We start from the raw sequence: 27304 nt of genomic DNA on the forward strand, positions 1-27304 counted from the left end.
CACAGGACAAATGACTTGGCTTTTTAAATAAATTATAAGAAGGAAAAAAGGAAAAAGAAATATAAAAAACAACCTACATATTAAAACACACTTAAAAAGATATATCCAATTAAAATGTCTGAGCTTCATGTGAATTATTTATCTCTTGATAAATTAGTAAAAGGAAGGGTGATTAACAGCTTAGAAACCATGTAAAATATAAAATGTTACACAAAAAAAGGGTAATGACCTTTGTTCTTTTAATTCAGTAAAAAATAAAATATCTTGAATAAAAATATGTGTTATTTTAAAACAGGTTATCATGACTTATCAAAACATTCACAAAACATATATAAACCCATATTCTGTATAAAAATTGACTGCTTTTTCAAAAAATAATATTTAGGGCTTCCCTGGTGGCGCAGTGGTTGGGAGTCCGCCTGCCGATGCAGGGGACGTGGGTTCGTGCCCCGGTCCGGGAAGATCCCACATGCCGCGGAGCGGCTGGGCCCGTGAGCCATGGCCGCTGAGCCTGCGCGTCCGGAGCCTGTGCTCCGCAACGGGAGAGGCCACAACAGTGAGAGGCCCGCGTACCGCAAAAAAAAAAAAATAATAATATTTAAAGGGAAACAAGATTAAAAAAACACAAACATACTTCTAATACATAATCAAAATGATACTGACTGCTAAACAAGATGGAGTCACAGAAGCTAAATTTGCCAACCTGAAACCACTAAAAAGCAAGAAAAATGGAAGAAACAATTGTTGTAAAGACACTGATTATCAGGCAATCCCTGAGAACACAAAAAGAGCCCTAAAAATAGCCAGTTTATTACCTGGAAGGAGTTTCAGTTCACAGGGTAGGGAGGGGAAGCAAGGAAGAAGCTGGTGGTACCCTGAGTTTGGGTGAAGCTGGGAGCGATGGGATGAGGGGTAGCTGAGGCAAAGGTACCAGAGCAGAGAGAACGCAGCAGAGGGGAACCCTGGAGGTCTGCAGAGTACTCACCAGGGTGGTGATCTGAGCATACTTGTAAGAAAACTAACCCCCAAGAGAATTAAAAGAAACACCGCCTAGGACTCACGTAAGGCCAGTAATAATTCCTATTGCCAGCTGCCAAAATGGAAGACCTCATAATTCACATTTCCATTACAAAAAGGACTCAGAATGGTTTTGACTCCATAGTCAGTAGGAAATATAGCCTTAGACTAAATGCTGCTCTGGTCTTATCTAACAAGGTTTAAAGGCTTTAAGACAAAAAAGATTAAATTATTTCCAAGTAATAAAACTACATCTCTGAACAAAGCTCAAAAATAATTTTAAAAAATGAAAATATTCAGGGCCACCCAACAAGATAAAATTGCTAATGACAGAAGTCCAGTCAAAAATTGCATGTTATGCAAACAAATAGGAACGCATGACCCATAATGAGGAGAAAAATTCATCAATTGAAACTGGCCCAGAAAGAACAAAGATGATAGAATTAGAAGTGACCAAGAGGGCTTAATGTTTCCCTCAGCCTGAGTAAAATTAGAGGGGTTTATTTGTGACTACAGGTTCTTGGCTTTCATTGTCTTAGAGTGTTTATTTTGAAAACAACAACAACAACTTGTAATTGTAAATTCTTTCCCTGCCCCTTTGAGGCATAAATCTGGCAGCCTTTTGGCAGCTTTATAACCCAGGGAGGTCCTTCTCTAGGACCTGGGAACTATCTCTTTGAAATGTAAACATTGAAGGAGATAGCACCTCTATTGCCTGGTCTCTATGGGAAGGCAGTTAGCGAACAGTGATAACCTCATCATACCGAAGAGCATTTGAAAACTCAGGAACAACCAAGGTGCTTGGTATGTGCCACTGACCAAACTTCCCCTTCCAAGCCTCCCAGTCCTCACCATTCACTCACCCCAGTAGGACTACACTGGGTGCCAATTAGCAAACAGTGGGACAACTTCAAGAGTCTTAACGTACTTATAATTGGCGTCCCTGACAAAGGGATGAAGACAAATATTTAAAAAACATAATGATGAGAAATTTTCCAAATTTAATAAAAAGTATGAACACACATCCAAGAAATTCAACACACCCCCAAGAACAAAGATATATGCAGAGATCACAGCAACACACATTAAAATCAAATTGCTCAAAGCCAGCAATGAAGAAAGTTTTCTTTTTTTCCATCATTTATAACTACCAAATGTGCCTTAAAATATTTTTTGTATATTTTTCCAGTTTACTGAGACATAATTGACATGTAACATTGTGTAAGTTGAAGGTGTACAATGTGATGATTTGATACACCTACATATTGTGAAATGTTTACAATAATAAGGTTAGTTAACACATCCTTCACTTCACATAATTACCATTTTGTTGTTGTTGTTATGGCGAAAACATTAAAGCTCTACTCTCACAGTAACTTTTGAGTTACTATGTAGTAACTCAATACAATATTATTAACTACAGTCATCACACTGTCTTCCAAAGTGGCTGTATCATTTTGCATTCTCACCAGCAATGAATGAGAATTCCTGTTGCTCCACATCCTAGCCAGCATTTGGTGTCAAGTGTTCTGGATTTTGGACACTCTCATAGGTATGTAGTGGTATTTCACCGTTGTTTTAATTTGCATTTTCCTGATGACATAGGATGTGTGAGCATCTTTTGATATGTTTATTCTCCATCTGCACATCTTTGGTGAAGTGTCTGTTCAAGTCTTTGGCCCATTTTTTAATCCAATGGCTTATCTTCTTATTGTTGAACTTTAAGAGTTCTCTGTATACTTTGGATAATGGTCCTTTATCAGATGTGTCAAATGTTTTCTCCCAGTCCTTGGCTTGTCCTTTCATTCTCTTGACATTGTCTTTAGCTGAGCAAAAGTTTTTGATTTTAGTGAAGTCTGGTTTATCAATTATTTCACTCATGGATCACACTTTTGCTCTATCCAAAATGTCATCACTATACCCAAGGTCATCCAGTTTTCTCCTATGTTATCTTCTAGAAATTTGATAATTTTGTGTTTTACATTTAGATCTATGATCTGTTTTAAGCTAATTTTTGGGAAAAGTGTAAGGCCTGTGTTTAGATTCTTTTTTTTTTTTTTTTTGGCATGTGGATGTCCAGTTGTTTCAGCACAATTTGTTGAAAAGACTATCTTTGCTCCATTGTATTGCTTTTGCTCCTTTGTCAAAGATTTGTTAACCCCATTTATGTGGGTCTATTTCTGGATTCTCTATTCTGTTCCATTGGTCTGTTTGTCTATTCTTTTGCCAGTGCCACACTGTGTTGATTACTGTAGCTTTATAGTAACTCTTAAAGTCAGGCAGCATCAATCCTCCAACTTGTTCTTGTCCTTCAATATTGTACCAGCTCTTCTGGGTCTTTTACGTCTCCCTATTATCCTTAGAACCAGTTTTTCAATATCTGTAAAACAACTTGCTAGGATTTTGATTGGGACTGCATTGAATCCATAGATCGAGTTGAGAAGAACTAGCATCTTGACAGAATTGAGTCTTCCTATCCATGAATAGAAGCATCTTCAAGATATATTTTTGAATGTGATACCATTTTAATTGTTGCTGTTAAGCCTTTTAAACTCCACAGAGTATTGTTCTCCAAGTATACACATACACACACACACACACACACACACACACACACACACACACACACAGAGCTCCAAGTCCTTTAGCTCACAAAGAACATGAAATTATAGAATATCATAGTTCTTGGGGAGGAAAAACATGTTTCAGATTTTTACTTTTAGAAAAATAGGGTTTTTAAAGGATTAGCATGGTTTAATTCTTAATTAAATATTGCCTGAAGCTGCACATAATTACCATAGTATAAAACTAGGAAAATCAAATATTCATGTTTTAATATATTTTTTTTAGAGCTAAAGTATGTGATTTAACTTCACCAAGTGAAAAAAGAGTGCCAACTTTGGTAATAATAAGAAAATATCTTACATTTCTGCAAAGCTTTAGAAATTGAAATGTTTTTCTTTGTTTTCTTTGTTTTCCTACTTAGTCTTGGTCTCTTGATGACCTGTACTTCTGTCAAAATCAAAATTTTCATTTAAGAAAAGTAATATAATTTTAAAATGTTTACATCTTGCTTCAGACATGAATAAAACAGCTAAATGTTAATATATTTTCTTATGGGAAACAGAAAATTATGCCTCCTAATAGTTTTTTCTAAATGAGGTTGCCATAAAAAAATTCAACATGTTTATGTTCTTGAGTTGTAACAGGAAGAATTGGTAGAAAGGCAGATTATAGAAACTCTATTCAAAAACTTATGTAAGTTGAAAGAAGCCAGTCATAAATTTCCATTTATATGAAATGCCCAGCATAGGTAAATCTACAGTATTACATTAGATTAGTAATTAACTAAAGCTGTGGGGATTGGAGGGAAATAAGGAGTCACTGCTAATGGATCTAGTGTTTCTTTCTGGACTGACGAAATATTCTAAAGTTGATTATGGTGACAGTTGCACAACTCTGTGAATATATTTTAAAAACACCAAATTATATGCTTTACAATGAGTTGTATGGTATGTGAATTATATCTCAATAAGTCTATTAAAATACGTAAAAAGCAAAGATTATTTTAGTCAAAAGATTTATAGCAATTACGCCTTCTAATTTAATTTTAAAATCACAAAGAGCTTCTGTTAGAAGCATACTTAATCAAATTAAGTATGAAACACAATACGAGTTTTCATCTCTTAATTTGTCTCATTGGCACCCCTATTTTATGAAGAATCAAAAAGCCTCATCACCCACTTCTCTGTGTATTTCATAATTAAACATTGAGAATGTAATTCAAAATGAATTCGAACATTTCACAATTAAACTCTCTCTGTCAATATTAAAATGGCACTTGAACTTATGCATATGATGCTGTTGGTAATGTAATTAAGTTACTCTTGGAAACATTCCATTTTACAGGATTTTTCACTAATTTGGTGACTTGAAATTTGTTAATACATTCTTACTCTCCCCTAACATATGGCGTTTTGAAATCATTGGAGACTGGAGCCTGACCTGTACAAATCTTTCCCACAACCAAATAGTTGATAAAATCACTTTTCTTCTTTGGGATTTTATGTTTTTTTGTGCAAACAATGCAATGTCTAGAATCAGCTAAAGAGCTAAAGCCATCTAAATAGTGAAAAAAAAGTCAGAACAATGGAAAATAGGCCAAAGAAATCATAAAATATGTAAAGTATATATTTCACTTTATAATTGATGTTACTAACTAGGAGTACATGCAGTGCTTCCAATGCCAATTGCACAACTGGCAAAAGAGAGAAAAATCATTGAGTGGAAATAAACCAGGACTTGCAGCAAGCAGATATGGTCAAGTTATGACTTTTTCAGTAAAGTTGGTGTATTAAGTTTCTTTAGAGAAACAGACTAAGACACACACACACACACACACACACACACACATATATACACACACACATATTCCCAAGATCTACAGTCGGCAAGCTGAAGACCAAGGAGAGCCAGTGGTGAAAGCTCCAGTCCAAGTTAAAAGACCTGAGAACCAGAAGGGCTCATGGTAGAGCTCCCACCTGAGTCAACATGTTCCAGATCCAGGAAAAGCTGATGTTTCAGTTCAAGTCCAAAACCAGGGCAAAACTGATGCCCTAGGTCAGAGACAGTTGGGCAGAACGAATTCCCTCTTATATGCACGAGAGTTGGACTTTTTGTTTATTCAGGCCTTCAGTTGATTAGATGAGGCCCACCCACATTAGGAAGGGCAATGTGCTTTACTCAGTCTACTCATTCAAATGCTAATCTCATGCCAAAACACCCTCACAGACACACCCAGAATAATGTTTGACCAGATATCAGGGCACTTGGTGGTGGCCAAGTCAAGTTGATCTTTAACATAAAATGGTCACAACTGGTTTTGGGGATTTCCACAGTCCCCCGCTCCCCTCCCCAGGTGATGTTTTAGAGCAGCAGATATCAATTTAAGGTGCACACCAGGATAACAAGCTTCTAAAAACACAGATATGTAATCGGTACTCCTAACCAATTAAATCAAAATCTTTCAAGAGACAGCTGGACAGATATATTTTTAAAAATTATTTTCAGTTGAATCTAATGGATTCTGCTAATTCAGTACAACTGCATTAAAAGATTATTTACCATTTTTTATAATATCCAGATTACCCATGTGAGAACTCTCATGAGATTTCATCAGCAACTCATTTTGTATATATCAGAAGATGTTTAATGTGAATATAGAATTATATCTTCGACCGCCTTTGATCGTAACCTCAGAACTATATTACAAAGGAAAATTTCCTCAAGTGATAATTATACATTCTAAAGTGCATTTCAAAGAATACTCTTTGTTCTTGTGTGTCACCTGTGCCTTTTCAGTTCTCCCATATGATACCTCTAAAAATACCAGCTAAAGGAGCCTTCTGTCTTTATGATTTCTTAACTCTCTTTAAAACTTCTGGTACTAATTAGGATGCACCACGGCCCTAAAGAGGAGACAGTGATGCCCTGAGTCTCCACCACATCCATAACCCTTTCTCAACAGAGCAGCTACACTCAGTTCCTCCCACATAACTTGCCATACTTTGAGATGTGATCCTGGGCACAAATGCTGCTGTCTAGAAGGTGGTCAGTGACCCATAAAATAACCTAAGACAGGAACTCATTTCACCAGGGGGTAATAATTAAATGAAAAGAGACTGAAAACCACATAAAGCCCTGCACATAGAAGTTCACAGCAGCCTTATCCATAACTGCTAAAACTTGAAAGCAATCAAGATGTCCCTCAGCAGGTAGCTGGATAAACTGTGATACATCCACTCAATGGAATATTACTTAGCCCTAAAAAGAAAGGAGCTATCAAGTTGTGAAAAGACATGGAGGAAAGCATATCACTAAGTGAAAGAAGCCAGTCTTAAGAAGTTACATACTGTATGATGCCAACTATATGACATTCTGAAAAGGCAAATCTATGGAGACAAGAAAATATCAGTGGTTGCCAGGTGTTGAAGGAGGTGGGGCAAGGAAGGATGAATATGTGGAACACAGAGGATTGGGGGGACAGTAAAAACACTACGTATGATACCATAATGGTGGAAATATATCATCATACATTTGTCTAAACCCACAGAATGTACCCTAAGGTACATTCACACCGAGTGAACCCTAAGGTAAATGGTGGACTTTGGGTGATTATGATGTGTCAGCATAGGTTCATCCTTGGTAAAAAATGTACCATTCTGTTGAGGGATGTTGACAACTGGAGAGGCTTGTATGTGCAGGGACAGGAGGTATATGGGAAATCTCCACTTCGGAGAGCAGTATAGAGTTTCCTCCAAAAATTAAAAATATAAGTACCATGTGATCCAGCAATCCCACTTCTGGGTATATAACCAAAATAATTGAAATCAGGATCTCTAAGAGATACCTGCAACCTCACATTTACTGCATCATTATTCACAACAGCCAAGATATGGAACCCAAATTGACAGATGAATGAATACAGAAAATGAGGTATATAAGTACAATGGAATATCATTCAGCCTTAAAAGTAAGGAAATCCTGCCATTTGCAACAACACGGATGAACCTAGAGGAAATTATGCTAAGTAAAATAAATCAGTAACAAAAAGACAAATATGGCATGATGCCACTTATATGAGGTATTTCTAAAATAGTCAAATTTACACAAGCAGAGAATAGAATGGTGGTTACCAGGGGTTGGGGTTGGGGGAGGGCAAAATGGGGAGTTGTTTTTAAATGAATACAAAGTTTCTGTTGTGTGAGATGAATAAGTTTTAGAGATCTGTTGTACAACATAGTACTTTAGTTAACAATATAGTATTGTGTCCTTTAAAATATTGGGTCGGCCAAAAAGTTCCTTTGGTTTTTAAGTAAACATAAAAGACATATTTTTCATTTTCACCAAGAACTTTATTGAACAACATATTCATCCTTTTCTTCCACTACCTTCTGCAATTTTTCAGGCAACTTCATAATTCCATCTTCCCAAAACATTTTATTTTTTTGAGCAAAGAACTGTTCTAGGTGCCTTTTACAGTCTTCCAGGGAATTGAAATGTTTTCTATTAAGAGAATTTTGTAAAGACTGAAATAAATGGAAATCCAAAGGTGCAATGTGTGGTGAATACGGCGGATGAATCAGAACTTCCCAGCCAAGACGTAACAGTGTTTGCCTGGTCATCAAAGAAACACGCAGTCTTGCATTATTCTGATGTAAGATTATGCATTTTCTGTTGACTAATTCTGGACACTTTTCAACGAGTGCTGCTTTCAGTTGGTCTAACTGCCAGCAGTACTTGTTGGAATTAATCATTTGATTTTCTGGAAGGATCTCATAATAGAGGACTCCCTTCCAATTCCACCACATACACAACATCACCTTCTTTGGATGAAGACCGGCCTTTGGTGTGGTTGGTGGTGGTTCATTTCACTTGCCCCACAATCTCTTCCATTCCACATTGTTGTACAGTATCCACTTTTCATTGCCCATCACAATTTGTTTTAAAAACAGAACTTTTTCATTACATTTTGGTAGAGGATTGCATGCGGAAATACGGTCAAGAAGGTTTTTTTCACTTAACTTATGTAGAACCCAAACATCAAAGCAATTAAAATAACCATTTGCACCAATAGCTGGTGCAAATGATTTTCAAAACTTGACTTGGATATTTTGAGTATGTTGGCTATCTCCACATGGTATAACGTTGACTGTTCTCAATTAATGTCTCGATTTGATCACCATCAACTTCAACTCGTCTACTGGACCGCAGAGCATCATCCAGTGAGAAATCTCCAGTATGAAACTTCAAAAACCACTTTTGACACGTTCGATCACAGCACCTTCTCCATACACTGCACAAATCTCTTTTTGCGTTTCAGTTGTGTTTTTACCTTTCTTGAAATAATAAAGCATAATATGCCGAAAATATTGCTGTTTTCTTCCATCTTCAATATTAAAATGGCTACACAAAAATTCACCAGCTTTGATTAGTTTTTTGTTTGTTTGGGTTTTTTTGATTAGTTTTTTTTTAAATGCACGCTGATATGACAGCTGTCTCAATACAATCTAACAAAATTGTTTCGAATGAAGTTAAAGACAAAAAGCACTACTAGAGCCATCTTATGAAAAAAAAAAAGAAATGAACGAGTTTTTTAGCCAACCCAAAATATTAAGAGGATAGATCTCATGTGAAGTGTTCTTACCACAAACAAGCACACACACACACATACACATAAGAACACAAGAAAAATGCTGGAGGTGATGTATATATTTAGTGCCTCGGTGTGATGGTGGTACCATGGATGTATGCATATATATGTCCAAACTCATCAAAATGCATACACTGTGCTCAATTTTTTGTATATCATTTATACCTCAGTAAAGCTAAACAAAATCATTAGAAACACTTGGAACGCCCCACCACCAAAAAAAAAAAGTCACCCTCTAAATCCCCTGCAGTCATGTACACACCTTTGGTGTCAGTGCATGGCAGGGCTAAGATGAGCAGAGTGCCTTGATTCAATCTCCTTTTCAACATGAAAACTGCTCCTGCAGGTAAAAATCCTCATGCTATTTACTAAAAGGAAGATCCTTATCTTCAGAATGGTCTTAACTGAATATCCCTGCATAGGGATTTCTTATAGGAAAAGATAAAACCAGAATCTTTGGATGTATGAGGCATGCATCAGTGGAAAGTGTCCTGTCAGCTGGAATAGAAAATAAAGATGTTTTGCAGACTGAATGTCCTCTCTATGTGAGACCATTGTCACTGTGTCACTCCTTTAGGGACATTATCTTTTCAACCTACTTTTAACATCATTCTCAAACTATTAATTTGTATAGATTAATTAAATATCAGCTGACTCCTTTGTACTGTATTTTAAATTTTAAAATAGTGTTGGTTAACTTAAACAGATGCTAAAACATCTGATTTCAACCTATCTTTTCCTTTATCATTTTATGTTTCTACAAGTAAAGTAGATTCTGAAGAGCCTAATTTTCTTTCATAATACTTACAATAGCCTTAGAGTTAAGGAAGTCATCTCGGTGCTCTGAGGGTTACCTTGGTGATGTCTATGAATTATCCACTAGTAGTTCAATTAATTCTGACTTATGTAATTTAGTGCTTACATTATTCTTAATTACATTTGTTTAAAAAGGTCTTGAAGGCACTTGTATGAGCAAAGTGGTGTCCCATAGGCTTCACTGTTCTTATACATTTATAGAATTCTAATATGGTATTTTATCAGCCTCACTCTTTGTCCTGATAAGCTAATTTATATCTGGCAAAGAACAAGCTAAACAGATTTTCATGATGGATAGGATGTTAGGGGCGAAGGTTCACTCCAGTGCCCTGGAAAATCTAAAATCTTCAGGGATGTAGAGCAGTAGCCTCATCAGGTAATAAAAGGCTTGACATGCACACACTGCTTTATTTAAATTAAAATGCCTTTCCGTGAAAAAAAACTTGAAAGAAATAACTAGCAAAACAAAACAAAAAAGAAAAACTAGGATCTCAACTATTCTCCTTACACTATAGCCATAGCCACCATTCAGGAATACAAGCATATAGAGCTAGATAAAAAAGCTTTGGTCTTCACAAATCATAACCACGTTTGATCAGCACTGCATAGAGGGAAATGAATAAAGCAGACATGATGTATATTATCATGAAATTCAGAGTTCAGTGGGAAAGACAAATAGAAAGTAAACCAAAAAATAATTGCAGTTGATAAGGTCTTTTAAAAATCTTGTACATTTCTCCGAGGGAAAATAGTAAAGGAAGTTTTTTCGGGAATAAAACCATTCCCTTTTATAAAGTGACATGTAAACTGAAGTTAATGGCAAGATGTGACTGGTGGATGGGAGGTGAAAGGGTTGTTGTGTGACTGTTTCGATGAAAAAAAGAACAGCCTGAAACAGAAAATATAAACATAAACATAAACACAAACACACACACACACACATATATAAGGCAATGAGTACTCGCTTGTGAATAAGTGAAACAATGTACAGCACTCCCGGCCGGGTCCATACAAACCGTCCTCACGTGACCCCCACCCCCATTCTCTCCTGTATCTAATCTCTGGTCTGATGCAGACTGTCCAGCTAAATGACCTCTGAGAGCTCAGGGCACAGCAGAGTCAGTGACAGAAGGAGAAGCCTGGACTCCAAACACAGGTAGGGAACGTATATGCATCAAAAATAGTTCACTGCTGGGTACTGTCTGCTGGAATTTGGGGCATTGCCTTTTAAAGTAGTTGGAGTGGAAAGAGGGGTATTATTACCGGGCACCCACTACACTGTCAACATCAGGTGGCTTAGCCAGCTGGACCTGGATAGCGGGAAGTCACTGAAGTGCTTTTATGATCCAGTTTACGTTTTGAGAGCTATCACCCTGCTTGCTGGGTGGACAAGTGAATAGGTCAACAGTGCTGGGCAAGGGACACAGAGGAGAGGGCAAGAGGAGGAGACAGGATGGCTCCACCTGGGTGAGGGGAGGGGAGGAGTTAGAACTGACAACAGACATTAATGTTCTGGGTCATTTCTAGGGAGTATTTCCTTTAAGCCACAAAAATAGCAATATGAGACAGCTTTGAAATTAGCTTCGAGCTAACAACTGTACTCATACTCTACCATATACCTATTTCAATTAAGTATCTTCAAGGACCCTCTCTTTATGTGAGCAGAGTAGCTCCCACTTGACACAACCTTTTTTAAAGTGAAGGTGTCAGTATAGAATTTTAGCTACAGATAACTCATAATTCTAACCTTCTATTTCCCTCAAATTAGAAAGGTGTTTTGAGGTGTTTCAGATAAGGCTTCAATGTCAGCTATTAGTACCATAAAGAGGTCCCATGAAGCCTGTGTCTCCCTAAGTACTTCATACAAATATTTATAAAATATTTATAAAATATTCGTAAAGGAACACTGTAAATTATAAACTACTAGAAATGTCGCTATTATCACAAAAAGGTAAAAGATTTCTAAATAAAATCCTTAAAAAGATACCAGGTAAAAACGCAAAATTTTCAAAGGAAGATTAAAAAGTTACAATTTCATTTTTTTAGCTTGAGACCAATTTTAAAATGCTAGCAGTTTTCTCCACATATGGTAAAAAAAAATCTTCCATTATGAAAAGAATCAGTCATTTATTGTTAAAGCAAGGTACCATACTTATTTGTAATCAATGTTACTTATCTGAATATTTGATTCTCTAGATCATGAGATTTCATAAAACTTGTCATTACAGCACTCTTGGAATTCATAATCTAATTCCAAATTAGTATTTACAGACGTGCAGAGGAAAAGCTGACTAAGTATTAGATTCAGCATGGGAACAGCATTTTGAATATAACCATCTCCGCCGCTCATCATCTTGGTTGCATTTTAAATACTTATTCGATTTTACAATTAAATTCTCATATTTACTCTTCTCTAAATGTCAGTAATTTAAGAAAGATCTCCCTCTAAAGCACACCAGACTTCCAAATACATTTTTAAAAATTCTGGTCTATTAAGCACATCTGTTTCCAGCTCTAAAAATTGCTAAATTTTCCAGCAGCCAGTTTTTAGCCAGGCATGTATTTGTTTGTAAGTTTCATGCATCTAAAAAAGAATTACACGGTATTCAAAAATTTTCATAGATGAAGAGCTACAGTGAAAGAAAAGGTCATTTATCAGAATTGTTGAGAAGTGGAATAAGAAAGGAGAATTCATGTGAAGGTCCAGAGGATGTATCATAATAACTTTTTCTGATTGTCAATCAACTTATGGGAATTTAAAATATTTTACACTTTAATTACTGTACAATGACCTTTCTAAATGTACCGTAAGATTATTGTTCTCTTATAATCTATTATAAAACAATTAAACAAAGAATATATAAAAATTACATGCGACTAAGTATTTTTATTTATTGTCTAAAAAATTTTTTAAACATTCCAAAATGTTTTATAAAAATAACTTAAATATCTGTTTATGCCACATGACTTCCAAAGGCTCTATGAATATCATAAACCCCCTTTAGGAAGTGGAAAGAAATATTTTTTAAAAATAATCCCATATAAATAATTCAAACATTTTTTAAATCTCTGTTAAATTAACTTTCCATCATCTACAATAAAAACTCTTCCTTTCATTCATTGTCACTTTTCTTCAAAGTTCAAAGTTGTAGTTCATCTAACTGAAACATACATTCAAAAGTTTAAATATTTAAACAAATTTTCCGTAACAGTCTTGAAGTTTCCTTTGTTCCAAAAGCCCTATTATTATTATTTTATTTATTTATTTATTATTATTTTATTTATTTATTTATTTATGGTACGCGGGCCTCTCACTGTTGTGGCCTCTCCCGTTGCGGAGCACAGGCTCTGGACGCGCAGGCTCAGGACGCGCAGGCTCAGCACGCGCAGGCTCAGCAGCCATGGCTCACGGGCCCAGCCGCTCTGCACCATGTGGGATCTTCCCCAACAGGGGCACGAACCCGTGTCCCCTGAAGCGGCAGGCGGACTCTCAACCACTGCGCCACCAGGGAAGCCCCTAAAAGCCCTATCATTTTATCTAGTAGAAGGGTCACATATGTATTAATATATACTTCTGTATGGGTGTCAAAATATAGACGCAATTTACACTGTAAAATGCTATGTTGATTTTATTTTTTCTCATCTATAAAGCTTTCTTAAGCAATTTAAAGTAGACATTTTCCAATTTGATACTCCAAAATATCATCTTTGAATAGAAAACATTAAACATTTTAAAATATACATATCATTTTGTAAACCAACTGAAAACCATGACTTTTTTCAAAAGCAGCTGCTTTCAAAATGTTAAATTGATGTTATCAAGTCTGCACTGCCCATTAGTGGCAAGAGATTGTAAATGCATGATTTTAATTAAATTGAAGACCAGTTCTATCTTAAATATTAGTTTTCTCGATCAAATTAAAACTCGTTATAAGACAAACACACCTACACTGTAAGCATAACACGGTTTTTGTGTTATGAGATATTGTTCCTGTAGAACATTAATTTACTGTCAGTGCTCACACCCAGAGACCACGTTCAGTTAGGTACCTGTGAATATAAATATGATGAATCCATCACAAATGCATGTGTGTGTTCACGCATACACTACATACATGCCCACAGTGTAAGCTGGAAACAAAAACACTCTGACAATATAACATGAACTTATAAAGCAGAAATAAACTTTATCTAGCTTGTTAGCTTTGTTTAAATTACCCCTCATTGAGAAATATTCCCAAACTAACCTTCTGTGGTTCTCACTGAAATTACCTTCTGTTAATAAATGATTTTTAGGCAGGAGATATTTGTTTAAGGGTATTAGGAAACTCTCTCCCTCTTTTCATTTGCTGACTTTGTTTCTTGTATGTTTTCAATGTAGATGTCATTTTTCAATTCTAGCTATGGAATGGAGAGAATATAAGGTGAAAGGAGAGGGGAAGCAGCTCCCTTTGAGCAAAATACTCAACAGTTTCTTAAAGCTGAGGAACAGCTTCTTTTTCTTTTGGCCTGTGCTGTGGGCCATGCAGGATCTTAGTTCCCCGACCAGGGATCAAACCTGTGTCCCTGAAGTCTAAGCATGGAGACTTAACCACTGGACTGCCAGGGAAGTTCCCCCCACCCCTTTTCTTGGAAAACATTCTTTTATTTTTATTTTATTTATTTATATGTTTGGCTGTGCCACGGGGCATGCAGGATCTCAGTTCTTCAACCAGGGATCCAACCCATGTCTCCTGCAATGGAAGCATAGAGTCTTAACCACTGGACCGCCAGGGAAGTCCCTCCCTCTTTTCAAATCTCAGTGGTCTGCAGTGTTGACATAGTCGACTAGTTCTGAACCTCTGCATGATGATTACTATGCTCTATGAACATCAGGATGCCTGCATGTGACCCATAAATAAGGCAAGTGCTGGCAACTAAGGTTCTTGAATATTCCCTCATGGGATTTCTGCAAACTTGAGTCAATGACTCTACACTTTATCACTTGCTGGAAACAAAGCTGAAACAACGTTCGTATGGAATTTCATAAACAAAGAGGAATACTGCTTCCCACTTTTTAAACAACTGATGGAGGAGTGCTTTAGACTAAGGCATGATTACATAACTGATTTCGATATGCAGCTTCTTTCGACAGCTGTCAACACATGTACAGTTTGTATGTGTGTATATATATATATGTATGTATGTAGCACACAGACGAACTAAATGCTAACTCATTGGGGAGCATTTAGCTTGCCATTATTTTTGCTCAGTATTTTTCTTTGATTTGCTTTGCTCATTATTCTATCCCACATACTTACCTAGCATAGTGCTTTAGTATACAAAATACACACAATTAATATTATTTAAATAATGAATATTAATAAATCATGGAAAGTGTTCATGACAGCATTTTATTGATGAAAATGCAAAGGAAATGTATAAAGGCTAATGGCTGATTCTGAGTAACTATAATGCCAATGTGAAAAGAACCTAAATACACTTAAGATAAATTAATATTTTCAGAATGCTTTATAAAAGAGTAAGATAAAGTTGTTTATTATAGATGTTATGATATGATGGCATCTTAGGCTCTCCGTCCCCTCACATGTGCCTGGAATGGATAGCTAATTGTGTCATGTGGGTGATCATTAAAAATATGTGTTATTTAGAACAAGATTTCTTATGGCTTGAGTTTGACTGAGTCCACTATTAATGTGTGAGTTCAAATATTCCTTTTATAGAGGGAATTCAATCTTTTAACCTCCTTTCCTCTTGTCTACTCAGTCTTCTGCCCACCAGGTTACACATTGAAACAGAGAAAACAGTCAGTTGCTTCCTTTCCATCACACGTCTCCCTACCTCTTTCAGACTTTTTGCCTTTGATTCTTTCAGTTCTTCATACTTCCATTTCCACACAGACAAAGCTGACTCCAGTCGTTCTATTTCTTTTTCCAAAGATAAGCGCATTCTAAATAGAGAATTAAAAGCAAAATAGACTTACAATTTTAAAATAATTTTAGGAATGCATTCAATTTTAGATTTTCCATTTTCTTAATTTTTTATATTCGTATATGATCAGTCATGACAGAAAACTTTTTTCAGCTTATTAAAAATATTGAATAAAAGTTGGTTTACAGTAGTTTAAACACATTTAATTCGGCTTTGCCAGTATTAAAATAATTGACTTTCTGCCTGCTGTCTCCTGAATTATTCATTCATTTCTTTCAATGCTTCTTATTCATATTGTTTCCTTACATAGGAGGATATATATATGTTTCTAATTTTAACATGGTTTTTATCCAACTTCATATCGTGCCTGTATATGAATGAAGAATTCTTTGATATGACAGAGAATACCAAGGAGCCCACATAACCATTTAAGAAATCAGTCATTTATTGGAGATATAAAAATACTTTTTAAATATCTGCAATTCTGTTTTAATAAAGCAGTTTCACTGGGATCTCTATTTAAATTATTTAAAATAATTGAAATTAATTTCTCTATTTGTAGAATAAGTGACAGAACTTGGATGAAAATCTTTAATCCTTTAATATCTCATCACTGATTTATTTTTTCCATGCCCACACATCTATTAGAGTGAGTCACTGAAAATAATTGTTTATTTCTGGTGGTAACTAGCATATATCCACCTTTGCAAATGGTCAGTCCTCATCTCTGTGGTAGATTATTGTTAAAAATACTCATTCTCTTTCCTCTCCTTCCATGGACAGAGTTGCTTTTCCCATCCCTGGATTCTAGGCTTTGACAATGCGATATTATCTGATGTGACAGATTACAGAAATTTGAAAAGAATTTGTGTGATTAGGCTTCTTTTATCCCTCAGCCTTCACTGTGAAAAGAGTCTCCCCCTACCCCCCGCGGGAACTGCTGTCCCCAAATAAACATATGAAGCAGATCTGAGCTCAACCTTACCAAGGAGCCAAGCCCAGCTGGTCCAGTGGAGGTCAGCTGACCTTGCATCCAGCCAGGCAAAATACTTTGTTGTCTTAAGCTACTGAATTATTATTATTATTTTATGCAGCAAAAGATAGCTGATACAGGAAATGATACTTAAAAGGGGATGCTGCAACAACAAAAATGAAAAATATGTAGACCTAATTTAGGGGTCATGTGGTGGACAGGGGCTGGAAAGAAAACATAACAAGCCAGAAAAATAGTGATACATGTTATTTAGTGGTGAAACACAAGATGAAATTGTCACTTGCTGTGCCTTGGACATAGAACATGTGCCTGACATTACCAATGGGATGCTATTGGGCACGATGTGGCCAAAGACTTAAAAAGTGTTTGTGTAACTGGGCTTACTCACTTACATTTTGGCCATGACTATGAGAAATACATACCTGTGCAGGCCCACTGCTCCCAGGGGAAGATAAGAGCCATGAATCACAGCTGAGTTTTCCCTGCAGAGCCCTGTCCAGATTAACCAACCTCCAGTGGCTCACAGACTCCAACTAAATAACTTCTGATTGTTACATGCCTCTAAGATTCTGTAGTTGTTAGTTACAGTCTTACTGTATTTATAATTAGCTAATACACACACAGATCTATTTCAGTGATAACGCTGCTAGAAAGATCTTGGGACATATTCACAGAGCTAGAAGATGCATCCAGAATCAAAATTGAATGCCATTTCCTTATTTATAAGAAATATGAATCTTCTAGGTAGCAATAGTGTGAAAAGAATTCAGAATAGAATTAGGCCATAAATATATTAGTTTAAACCAATCGATGCATAAGCAGCCCATTAAGGGGTTACATAATAATATTTGCATGAATCAAGCCATAAAATTGAAAGAGGATAATAAAAGAATTTGTTACAGCTTAACTTCACCTCAAAAGACTTAAGTAGCAAAAGACACCAGCACTATTTATAGGACTCTAATTTGGAATCCCTTATTAACACAGTACGTATATTACAATGAACAAAGAAAAAGGTTCAGTAGGTTCTTCAGAACACTCCTACGGATGTCCACAGGTCCACATTAACAACTGCAGCCAAAAATTCTGATAGATAAGTAAATTTAGCCAGCTGGTGACACCCCAGTTGCTTACCATGATACGATATTTGCTCTTAGTGACTGTGTTTGAGATTCTAAGAATAGGATTAAATATAGAAATTGGGAACAAATTGCCAAATAGTAACATTTTGTGTTAAATATAGAAAAAATACATAAAAGCCATTGTATATTAAAATATGTTATGCATTTGGCATTCAGGTTTTAAAGTTTTGGATAAGGTATTTTTGAATATTTAAAAGAAATTGAGTATTGACTTTAATCTGTAAATTTAAGTTGAAAAATATAATAAAATTGTATTGTTTGTGACTTCATTGAAATACTTAAGAATCACCATATTTATAATTTTAATTTATTAGAATTACATGAGTAGAACATGACAATGTTTTCATCAGTGAAAGGACTATCTTAAATTAATAAAATAATTTTATTAAAGGATATTGATCAAATACATTTGTGTAATGAAGCATACATTGAGAACATTTTCTCAAAATTAATTTTGAGAATTATTTATAAATAGATTAATATAAAAATTATACTTGAAAATTTGAGAAAAGTCTACATTTTTAAATTTACAAATTCAAAATTATACATGTTGAGAAATCAGTGTCAGCTTTTAACATTACACTCTAATAAATCAAATGATAATGTTAGCAAAAAAGCTCATATTAACATAAAAATGATTTATAATTACTGTAGAGTAAATGTTGATCCTCGAAATTGTCATCAGAATTACTGTGGCAACTATGCCCTCAGGGGTTTTATAAGAAGTTCAAGAAGAACATTGCAAATTATATTAAACTTTTAGTTACATATAAGTATAGATATAGTCTAAAGATCTGATTATATGTAGAATACATCTAGACTAAGTATTCAAGGCCAGTTCATGAAATAAGAATAATTTTGAAAAGCATATTAACATGAATAGTTAACCATTTGTATTCTTTATTTAAGGCAGATTAGTCACATTTAAAATATAGCATTATTTCTCTCTTTAAGTATGTATCTTAAATAAAATAACTGATATTTATTAGTTTAGTGAAAGAAAATTATGTATTTCATTCTGTAAAATGGTACAATTTAGAGAAGTGAGAGAACAGGCAATTCATAAAAATTTATTTAATAGCAGTGTGATGCTTGGGTGTTTTTCAGCATAGCTTTATAAAAAAAATTGTGACTATTTGTTTCAAGCATTAGGACATAAGGACTGTGCACACTTAAATTTATGCAGCAGAGGGCACTCTTTAAATCCTTAATTTTCTGGCCTAATCAATTTATTCTCCATTTTAGAGAGATTTTCAAAATTGATTAATTATACTTACATTTATAATTGAAGTTTAAACTATCATCATATTGTTTGAACTACAAGAAGGCAAATAAAAAAAAAACCTAATTTACTCTAAAGGATATTGCATATTTTATGCACAGATTCTTTAAAAAAAATTACTAAGACAAAGCTCAGAAAAAATATAGTATTTTAATATGATGATATAAATTTTTAAAAATCAGACTGCTAAAATGTATAATATTTGCAGGATCTAAAAAGTAGTGTATGAACCAAAATGATTTTTATGAAAAGATATGATTATATTTCTATGCAATCTTTTGATATTTTGTTAATCATCCTATAATGATCCCATAATAAATAGGCATAAATTTTAAACATCTAGACAGGAAGATTAATCAAAATTTTTTTCAGAGATAAAAATTCCTAAACATTACTTTCTGGTAATAAATATTAATCATTTTTGAACTGTGTGAAATTTCATTGTAAAATATCTAGTCAGTATTTTCTTAGAGGTCTATTAATGTTAAATTTTTTTGCCAGACAAAAATAATTAATTTGTAATAACATCTAGATATCCATTTTTTCATTAGTCTAAAATTTAGAGTTAGTACTAAATGATGAATAACAAAATTTTTTACAAGTATACTTTAAATAAGCAACCTATTTATCATGTCATGATTTCGCTATTTATAACTACATATTTCAGCAGTAACATCTTTCAATATCTTTCATTTTCATCACCTTTCAGCATTTTCAGCAAATAGCCAAAGCCATATATAGTTGATTTAATTAGAAAAGAGATGACTTTAAAGGATACTGTTAAGCTCAGAGACACCCAGGAGGACAAGAGACCAAGGCTTGGACAAGGCTATGCAGCCAGGAACAAGACCCGTCTCATGTCACAGAACTGGCCCAATGAAGACCCCACTGCCTGTTGCCTGTACACTCTCCTGATATCAATTATGTGTCCAACAAACAAATATACTCAAAATAGCTAATTTAAATAGAAGACATTAATAGCACAAAGAATCTCTGGGAGAGCCAGTGAAGCAAATTGGGAACCTGCAGTCAGAAATACCAAAGATAAAGCCATCGAAATCTTCCCATCAGCACTTTCTTGGGACCGCCATTTAGATACAGACATCACAGCATGACCTCAACATCCCCTCAACTCGAGTCGTGGGATGATGTCACCAGAGATTTGAGGCTGCTGCTGCCTCTGAAAACAAGACGCAGCTACTGCCACTGCCTTCTCCCCTCACCAGGATGGATGCTGGTGCTCTCATCTCCTTGGAGGATTAATTTATGCTAAAACAACTAGGTGGCTACATTTAATAGCCGTTCCTATGTCAACCGTCTGCACCCTAGCTGCAAAGGAGACTGAGGTAGAGAATTACTAGTGCTTTTATGGTCTACACAGAGAGATAGACTCTCTCATTAGGTACAGGACTGCCCAAACACAAACATACTTTAGAGTAAAAACGAAATTGTAAAAATACACAAAAATTAACTTGAAATGGATTACAGACCTTAATTTAAGACCTGAAATGTAAAACACTTGGAAGAAAACATAAGGGGAAAGCTCCTGAATATTAGTAATGGCAGAGATTATTTTGATTCTACATCAAAAGCACAGGTACCAAAAATGCAAAAATAAATAAGTGGGACTATAGCAAACTAGAAAGCTTCTGCACAGCAGAAGAAACAATTGACAAGATGAAAAGATAACCTATGGAATGGAGGAATTATTTGCACACCACACTGGGGTCAATATCCAAAATATATAAAAGGAACTCATACAACTCAGTAGCAAAAAAAAAAAAAGAAAGATGAATGTACAGCATGATGACTATAGTGAACAACATGGTACTGTATACTTGACATTTGCTAAGAGAGTAGATCATAAGTGTTCTAACCACACGCAAAAATAATAACTATGTGAAGTGATGGGTGTGTTAATTAGCTTGATTATGGTAATCATTTCCAAGTATGTATATGCATCAAAACAGCATGTTGTATACCTTAAATATATACAAATTTTATTTGTCAGTTATAAGCTTACTGTATAGCCCATTAGTAACAGTGAATAAATAAGTAAAGTAGATCTGACTTTCTATTCTTTAACAATATTACATTAAATAATATTAACCAGACTTGCATGCAATTTTTTCATTGTCTTGAGGAATATTCACAACCAGATATATAGATTTCTTTCTCATGCTAATCATTGGAGCATTTTCAGTTGGCTGTACTATCTCACCAAGATTTAAAATCTCATTTTATTGAGAAAAAAAACATAACATTTAATGAAGCAAAGAAAAATAATTGAAGCATACTGCTCTTCTTATATAGAAAACAAACTAAGGAAATAAAATTGAAAGGGCAATTAAAGCTCACATTGACAGAAAGCTAACATTTTGTAAGGGACGCAGGTGCCATCTGCAGTTTAACTTTAGAACTAATTCTAAAGGCTAAAACAGCACATCAAAATATTTTACCTCACCATCTCTCTTACTTAAGACGTAATATTGCCAAAGTTCCTCTTCCTAAATGCTTAGGTACACCTAGCTCTGTACGAGGATCAGTCTTCCTGCCCTCATCTCAAATTTCCTACCTGGGAAGGTCGGTTTTTTTAAGAGATCAGAAATATACAAATTCTCAGTACATGAGCAGCTTCCAGATACTGGGTAATTATTCATCAAACTGAACAGTATGAATAATACAAATAATAGATAAACTTTAGTGTTTTAGATGAGGGGGTTCTAGTCAGTCAATGGTGGAAATGATTCCCTGAGTTCTCTAGGTTGATTCCTGTGCTCTAGTCAAGAGAAGTTTCCCACTAGCTGGGAACATAGAAAAAATTACATTCACATCTTCTCAACTCCAGCCACCCACTCACTGAGATTCCAGGAGGAAGGATTTAAAAGATTAGACAGATTTATAGTAAAAGTATATACTGTATCCTTGGGAAACATTCTCTTGTGATAGAAAAAAAGGCTTTGCCATGGCCTCATGTGGATTGCAGGCTAATGTTAATTCATGGACATATCACACCCGTGGGACTGCTTCTTAAAGAGGAGAGTGAGGAAGCAAAATGGAATCAAAGGCCCCGTTTCCCCCTTATTCTCCAGCCTGTCTTTTGTTTATATGCTGAATTTGCTGAGAACTGGGGGACTTACTTAATACTGTGGGGATTGTTCATTTATTCCAAGGAAGTCAGATATATATGTACATGTACATGTGTACAAGTGAGAGTGTAAAGGCACACATGTGTATCATTAAAACTGGTACTTTGGGGAGTTTACATGCAGGAAACAGCATTTTCACATTGTTCCTATTATGTTATGTAGGTGAAGTAGCATTGTGAGTGGGTTGGAGAGAAGTCTATAACCACTAAAAAGTTAAATCCTTCAAGAAATGAAGCCCAGAGGTTAGAACTTGACTGAGACCTGTAGTTCCAGAGAAAATTAATTGTTAATATGGGTGCAGGCATTCAATTTTATTCTCTTTTCTACTAAGGTTGATTGCCTCTGTTAGGAATTTACAATTGATGGTAGAATAATAAATATTTATTCTCTACACAGATACTTGTATTATCACAATCTGTGCATGTGGTGAGGTATAGGCAAAGAATCTGAAAAAGGGAATTAGTGGTAGGAATAAATTTCAGAGGACTTGTGGCTGACAGAAAAGGATGGGCAGATAAGGAGCTTGTAGTACTGGTGAAAGGTTTGTGTGCATACTTATCACTGTTTCAATCCATGTAAACCAGGGAAATTAAAACCATTATATAATATATAATTATATTCATACTTAGTGATAATATACATCACTCCCAGTTTTTTTTTTTTTATTCTGCCCATTCAGAGTCTTATAACTAAAGAGATGGAAAAATAATTATTTTCAGATTTGGGGACCACATTTTAAAGTACATCAAATATTCCACTTATTAGTTTCTAGGGTGATCATGAGGGAACAACAACAAAAAAACCCATATTGAGTAATTCATATTAGTGGCCACTTTCCCAGACATTGTGTTTGATCCTCATAAGAATCCAGTGAAGAGGGAAGAAGTGATGCTATGTGACTTTTAAAGCCAGGTCATTAAAATACCATTTATTTCTCTCTGTGCTTGACAGATGTTCACTTTCAACCAAGCCATTATGCCGTGTGTTAGCCAAGTGGCCACACAGATAGGCTATATACAGATGTTCCAACTGAGATCCCAGATGAGAAAAAAGATCAGCTGGCAGATATGGGAGTAAGTGAGATTTCAGATAATCCTACACTGCCCCCCGCACCTAAAGTCACCCTCGGCCCTGGAGCCATCCCAGCTGAGGTCACATGTAGCAACAGATGTGCTGTCCATAGAAATCCATGCTCAAGATTCATGAACAGAATACGTGGTGATTGTTGTCTCAATAATAATCATCATTTGTGAACTTGTTATAAAACAATAGATCATTGGAACACAGGTATCACTGTCCATATTTTTACAAAGTTGACAATAGCACACCCTTTACTAACCCAATATCGTATAGCTAGAGTATGTCAGAAGCAAGATGAATGTCCAGGTGATTTAATCAAGTCTAGTTCTCCTTCCTCTCTACTATACATGGTCAATGAATAAAGCATCTTTTTCTGTAATCAGTACCTCACAAAATTGTGAGTTTCCCCTTATGAATATTAACATATCTATTCATTTTTATTGACTCACTGAAATCTATGAATGCTGTAAAAGTTAGATAATACACAGGTTATTTTTATCATAAACATTAATAATTCAAATATAATGAGGGTGATCTACCAGAGAAGATGAGAACAAAGTTATGATAAAAAATGATAAAAATGAACCTGTTATAACTTATTTTTCAAAATTCAAAAAATGAATATAAAATTCAAACTCATTTTTCAAATATTAGTACTTAATGACTAGTCATAGGTAAAATACATTAGCAGATGGCTAGTTTAAGAGACTTAACAATGTTAAGAAGTTTGAAAAACAGACTTGGTTAAGGAAGACAATAATTAGTACTTACTCTCTTTCTTTCCATAAGATTTTTTGGAACTCATCCAAATTCACCTGCAAAGCTGAAATTTCAGGAACTCCATTCTCCAGAGGCAGATTTATTGCCTGCAGTCTTAATCCAGGTCTCACTGTACGGTTTTCAGAACCACCATTCTTGAATAAATCAGGACAATCTAGATTGAGTTTCACCTCTTCATTTAATTTTAATGGGTCAATAATCAAACCTTCTTCCTGAAAGAAAAAAAAATACAAAACAATTATTATTGTTGAATTTTAAAATCCAATGTAGAAAAATCATGAAGAAAACATTTTTGAAAGGAAATAAAATGTTACAATTCAGCATCAAATTCATATTTTCACTTATTTATCATTCTCTAATAGTGTTATATGGACAAACTTTAACTTATATATTTTTAGGCTTTTTTTTCCTTTCAATGTTCTACCATATTCTAATAAAATAAATTTCCCTGCGGTCTCTTAAAATTTTCCATTTACAGTGGAATATGTTATATCTAACATACACTCCATACATCATGAAAAGCTTAACATTTTAGACGGAATTATAGAAAAGCAAGATATTAATTGATTTTATGTTTTTAGAGATGGAATTAAATAGAAAGGGGTAATAATATAAAGGGTAAATAATACAAACTATTTAAAGAGATAACATGAATTCCTAAAGTTTCCCAAAGTATGTTCCATGAGTTGTTAATAATATTTGTCAGATTTAAAAATATATATGGGGGGTGGTTCATCAACAGATAAGTGTATGCACGGCTAGATTAAAGTTTACAAACTTTTGTTATGTGCAGAATGCTCAGAAATTTCAAGATTCCAAATATACCAAGAAATTCCAAAAGTGGGTAGTGTGAAGTATTCCCTAAAGGTATTTCCCTATGGTACCCATTTTACAGGAATTAATTGTGAGGCCAGAGTCCCAAACCTTGGGAAATGTTTTAAACTACTGCATGGATAATTTAAGAGTCGCTTATTAGGGTAAATGGAGAGAAATCTCTCTAAATATCTTCTTTTAACATAAAAAAATGCTGGGGTTTTTCTTTGGCTAAAAATACTAGTAATATCAGTAATATGGACTGAATCGTGTCTTCCCTAATACCCATATGTTGAAGTCTGCACCCCCCAACCCCCAGTACCTCAGAATGTGACTATATTTGGAGACAGGGTGTTTAAAAAGGCAATTAAGTTAAAATGAGGGTCATCAAGGTGGGCCTAGTGATGGTATCCTTATAAGAAGAGAAGATGCAAACTCATATATATATAGGATGGATAAACAACAAGGTCCTACTGTACAGCACAGGGAACTATATTCAATATCCTGTAATAGAAAATAATATGAAAAACAATATATTTATATGTATAACTGAATCACTTTGCAATACAGTGGAAATTAACACAACATTGTAAATCAACTATACCTCAATAAAATAAATTTAAAAAAAAAAAGAAGAAGAGGAAATTTGGACACAGACACACACAGAGAAAAGGTGATGTGAAGACACAGGGAGAAGACCGCCATCTATAAGCCAAGGAGGAAGGCCTCAGCAGAAACCAGCCCTGCTGACACCTAGATCTCAGACTTGTAGCCTCCAGAACAGTGAGAAAATACATTTCTGTCGCTAAAGCCACTCAGTCTGGGGTACTTAGTTCTGGCAGCCTAAACAAACAAATACAGTCACCACTGGTTTTGCTATTTTCTCTTCCCTCTCCATTACTATATACAGCATTCAAATATGCACATAACCTCTAAATTCTTCTGGATTTTTTTCTGACCTTACTATTTATGTTCTCCTTGGTAGGATATTCTCTCTTTCCCAAGCACTCTCTGATGGACTCACACGTTTTGGAACCAATTTGAAAGGGGTCTCTCTGTGCATAGGACACTTCTATGAAACTAGGAAGCTTCCGGTCCTGGGTGACTCTAGCTTCCAAGGCCTCTTTTTGATGTGACAAACTTTGCTTTTTTTTCAAGGCACTCAATTCCTTCATGGTCATCTCTAATTTTATTCTGAGTTGTCTTCCTTCCTCCCTGGCGCTGTTCCTTTCAGCTCGAACTTTACTCCACTTTTCTCTCCAGTTGGCCGTGCAGTCTGACCACCATCGCATGGTCTTCTCCATCTGAGCAGCTCTGGCCTTGACCTCCTCCAGTTCCCGCAGGCGAAGTTCTTCACAAATGCCCCAGTCGTTGATGTTGCAGGAATGAGCATGGGAGTTGTGAGCGGCATGAGATTGCAGCGCATGAAGGGGCAAACAGGAGCTACAGGTGTCCCTGCGGGATGAGGCAGGTGCCCCCAGGTCACACGGTGGTTTAACTGATGACTGCTGCATCTGGAAGATTTGTGTTTCTTCAATTAACCGATGAATGGAATCTAAATTCATATTTATCTTTTCAGGCCTAAAAAAAGACAGAGAACATAATTGCATTTGAATTTCCTCTGCAATTATAAGAGCAAGACCGACATTTAAAACAGAAAGTGATAAAAACAATGCATCTTCTCAACATTGTATATTTTTCTTCCCACTGTAAAAATAGAGAGGATTTTATGCATTTGTAATTATCCTCAAAGAAACAGAAATCATTCACATTTAATTTTGCCAAACGAATACAAATAAATATATAAAGATGCAACTGGGGATAGCACAGGATGTGATTTTAGGAAATCCAATTCTTTTCACGTAATATTTATTGTAACACATATTGTCCATTAACTGCTCAATGGTCCCCTTTTCCCCTGTTAACTAAAGCACAATTTGTTCAGGTGGAAGGCAGAAGCTGTTGATCTCTGGAAGGATAAGCCTCTATTTCAATCCCAGGGGCTAAATCTTGAGTGGTCTAAATCTTCCATGACAACCCCCATTTAATTCACCATTCACTGGTTTTAAAGCAGCATATGACCTGGTT

At 35.2% G+C, this 27304-nt stretch overlaps 1 protein-coding gene across 3 annotated transcripts in view; it reads right to left on the reverse strand.

Moving 5' to 3' along the window:
- The window catches only part of CCDC102B (coiled-coil domain containing 102B), a 258680-nt gene that overhangs the window by 186915 nt on the left and 44461 nt on the right, over nucleotides 1–27304 (reverse strand). For all 3 annotated transcript variants that reach the window (XM_067698868.1, XM_067698866.1, XM_067698867.1), the window contains exons 2-4: nucleotides 26176–26797; nucleotides 24395–24615; nucleotides 15887–15995 (exon numbers count right to left, since the gene is read on the reverse strand). In XM_067698868.1, the coding sequence (XP_067554969.1) occupies nucleotides 15887–15995; nucleotides 24395–24615; nucleotides 26176–26781 (936 nt within the window). In that variant the 5' untranslated portion in view covers nucleotides 26782–26797. The remainder of the gene's footprint in view (nucleotides 1–15886; nucleotides 15996–24394; nucleotides 24616–26175; nucleotides 26798–27304) is intronic.

This window comes from Pseudorca crassidens, chromosome 12 (assembly GCF_039906515.1).
Source record: "Pseudorca crassidens isolate mPseCra1 chromosome 12, mPseCra1.hap1, whole genome shotgun sequence".
In the NCBI taxonomy this organism is placed as follows: Eukaryota; Metazoa; Chordata; class Mammalia; order Artiodactyla; family Delphinidae; genus Pseudorca; species Pseudorca crassidens.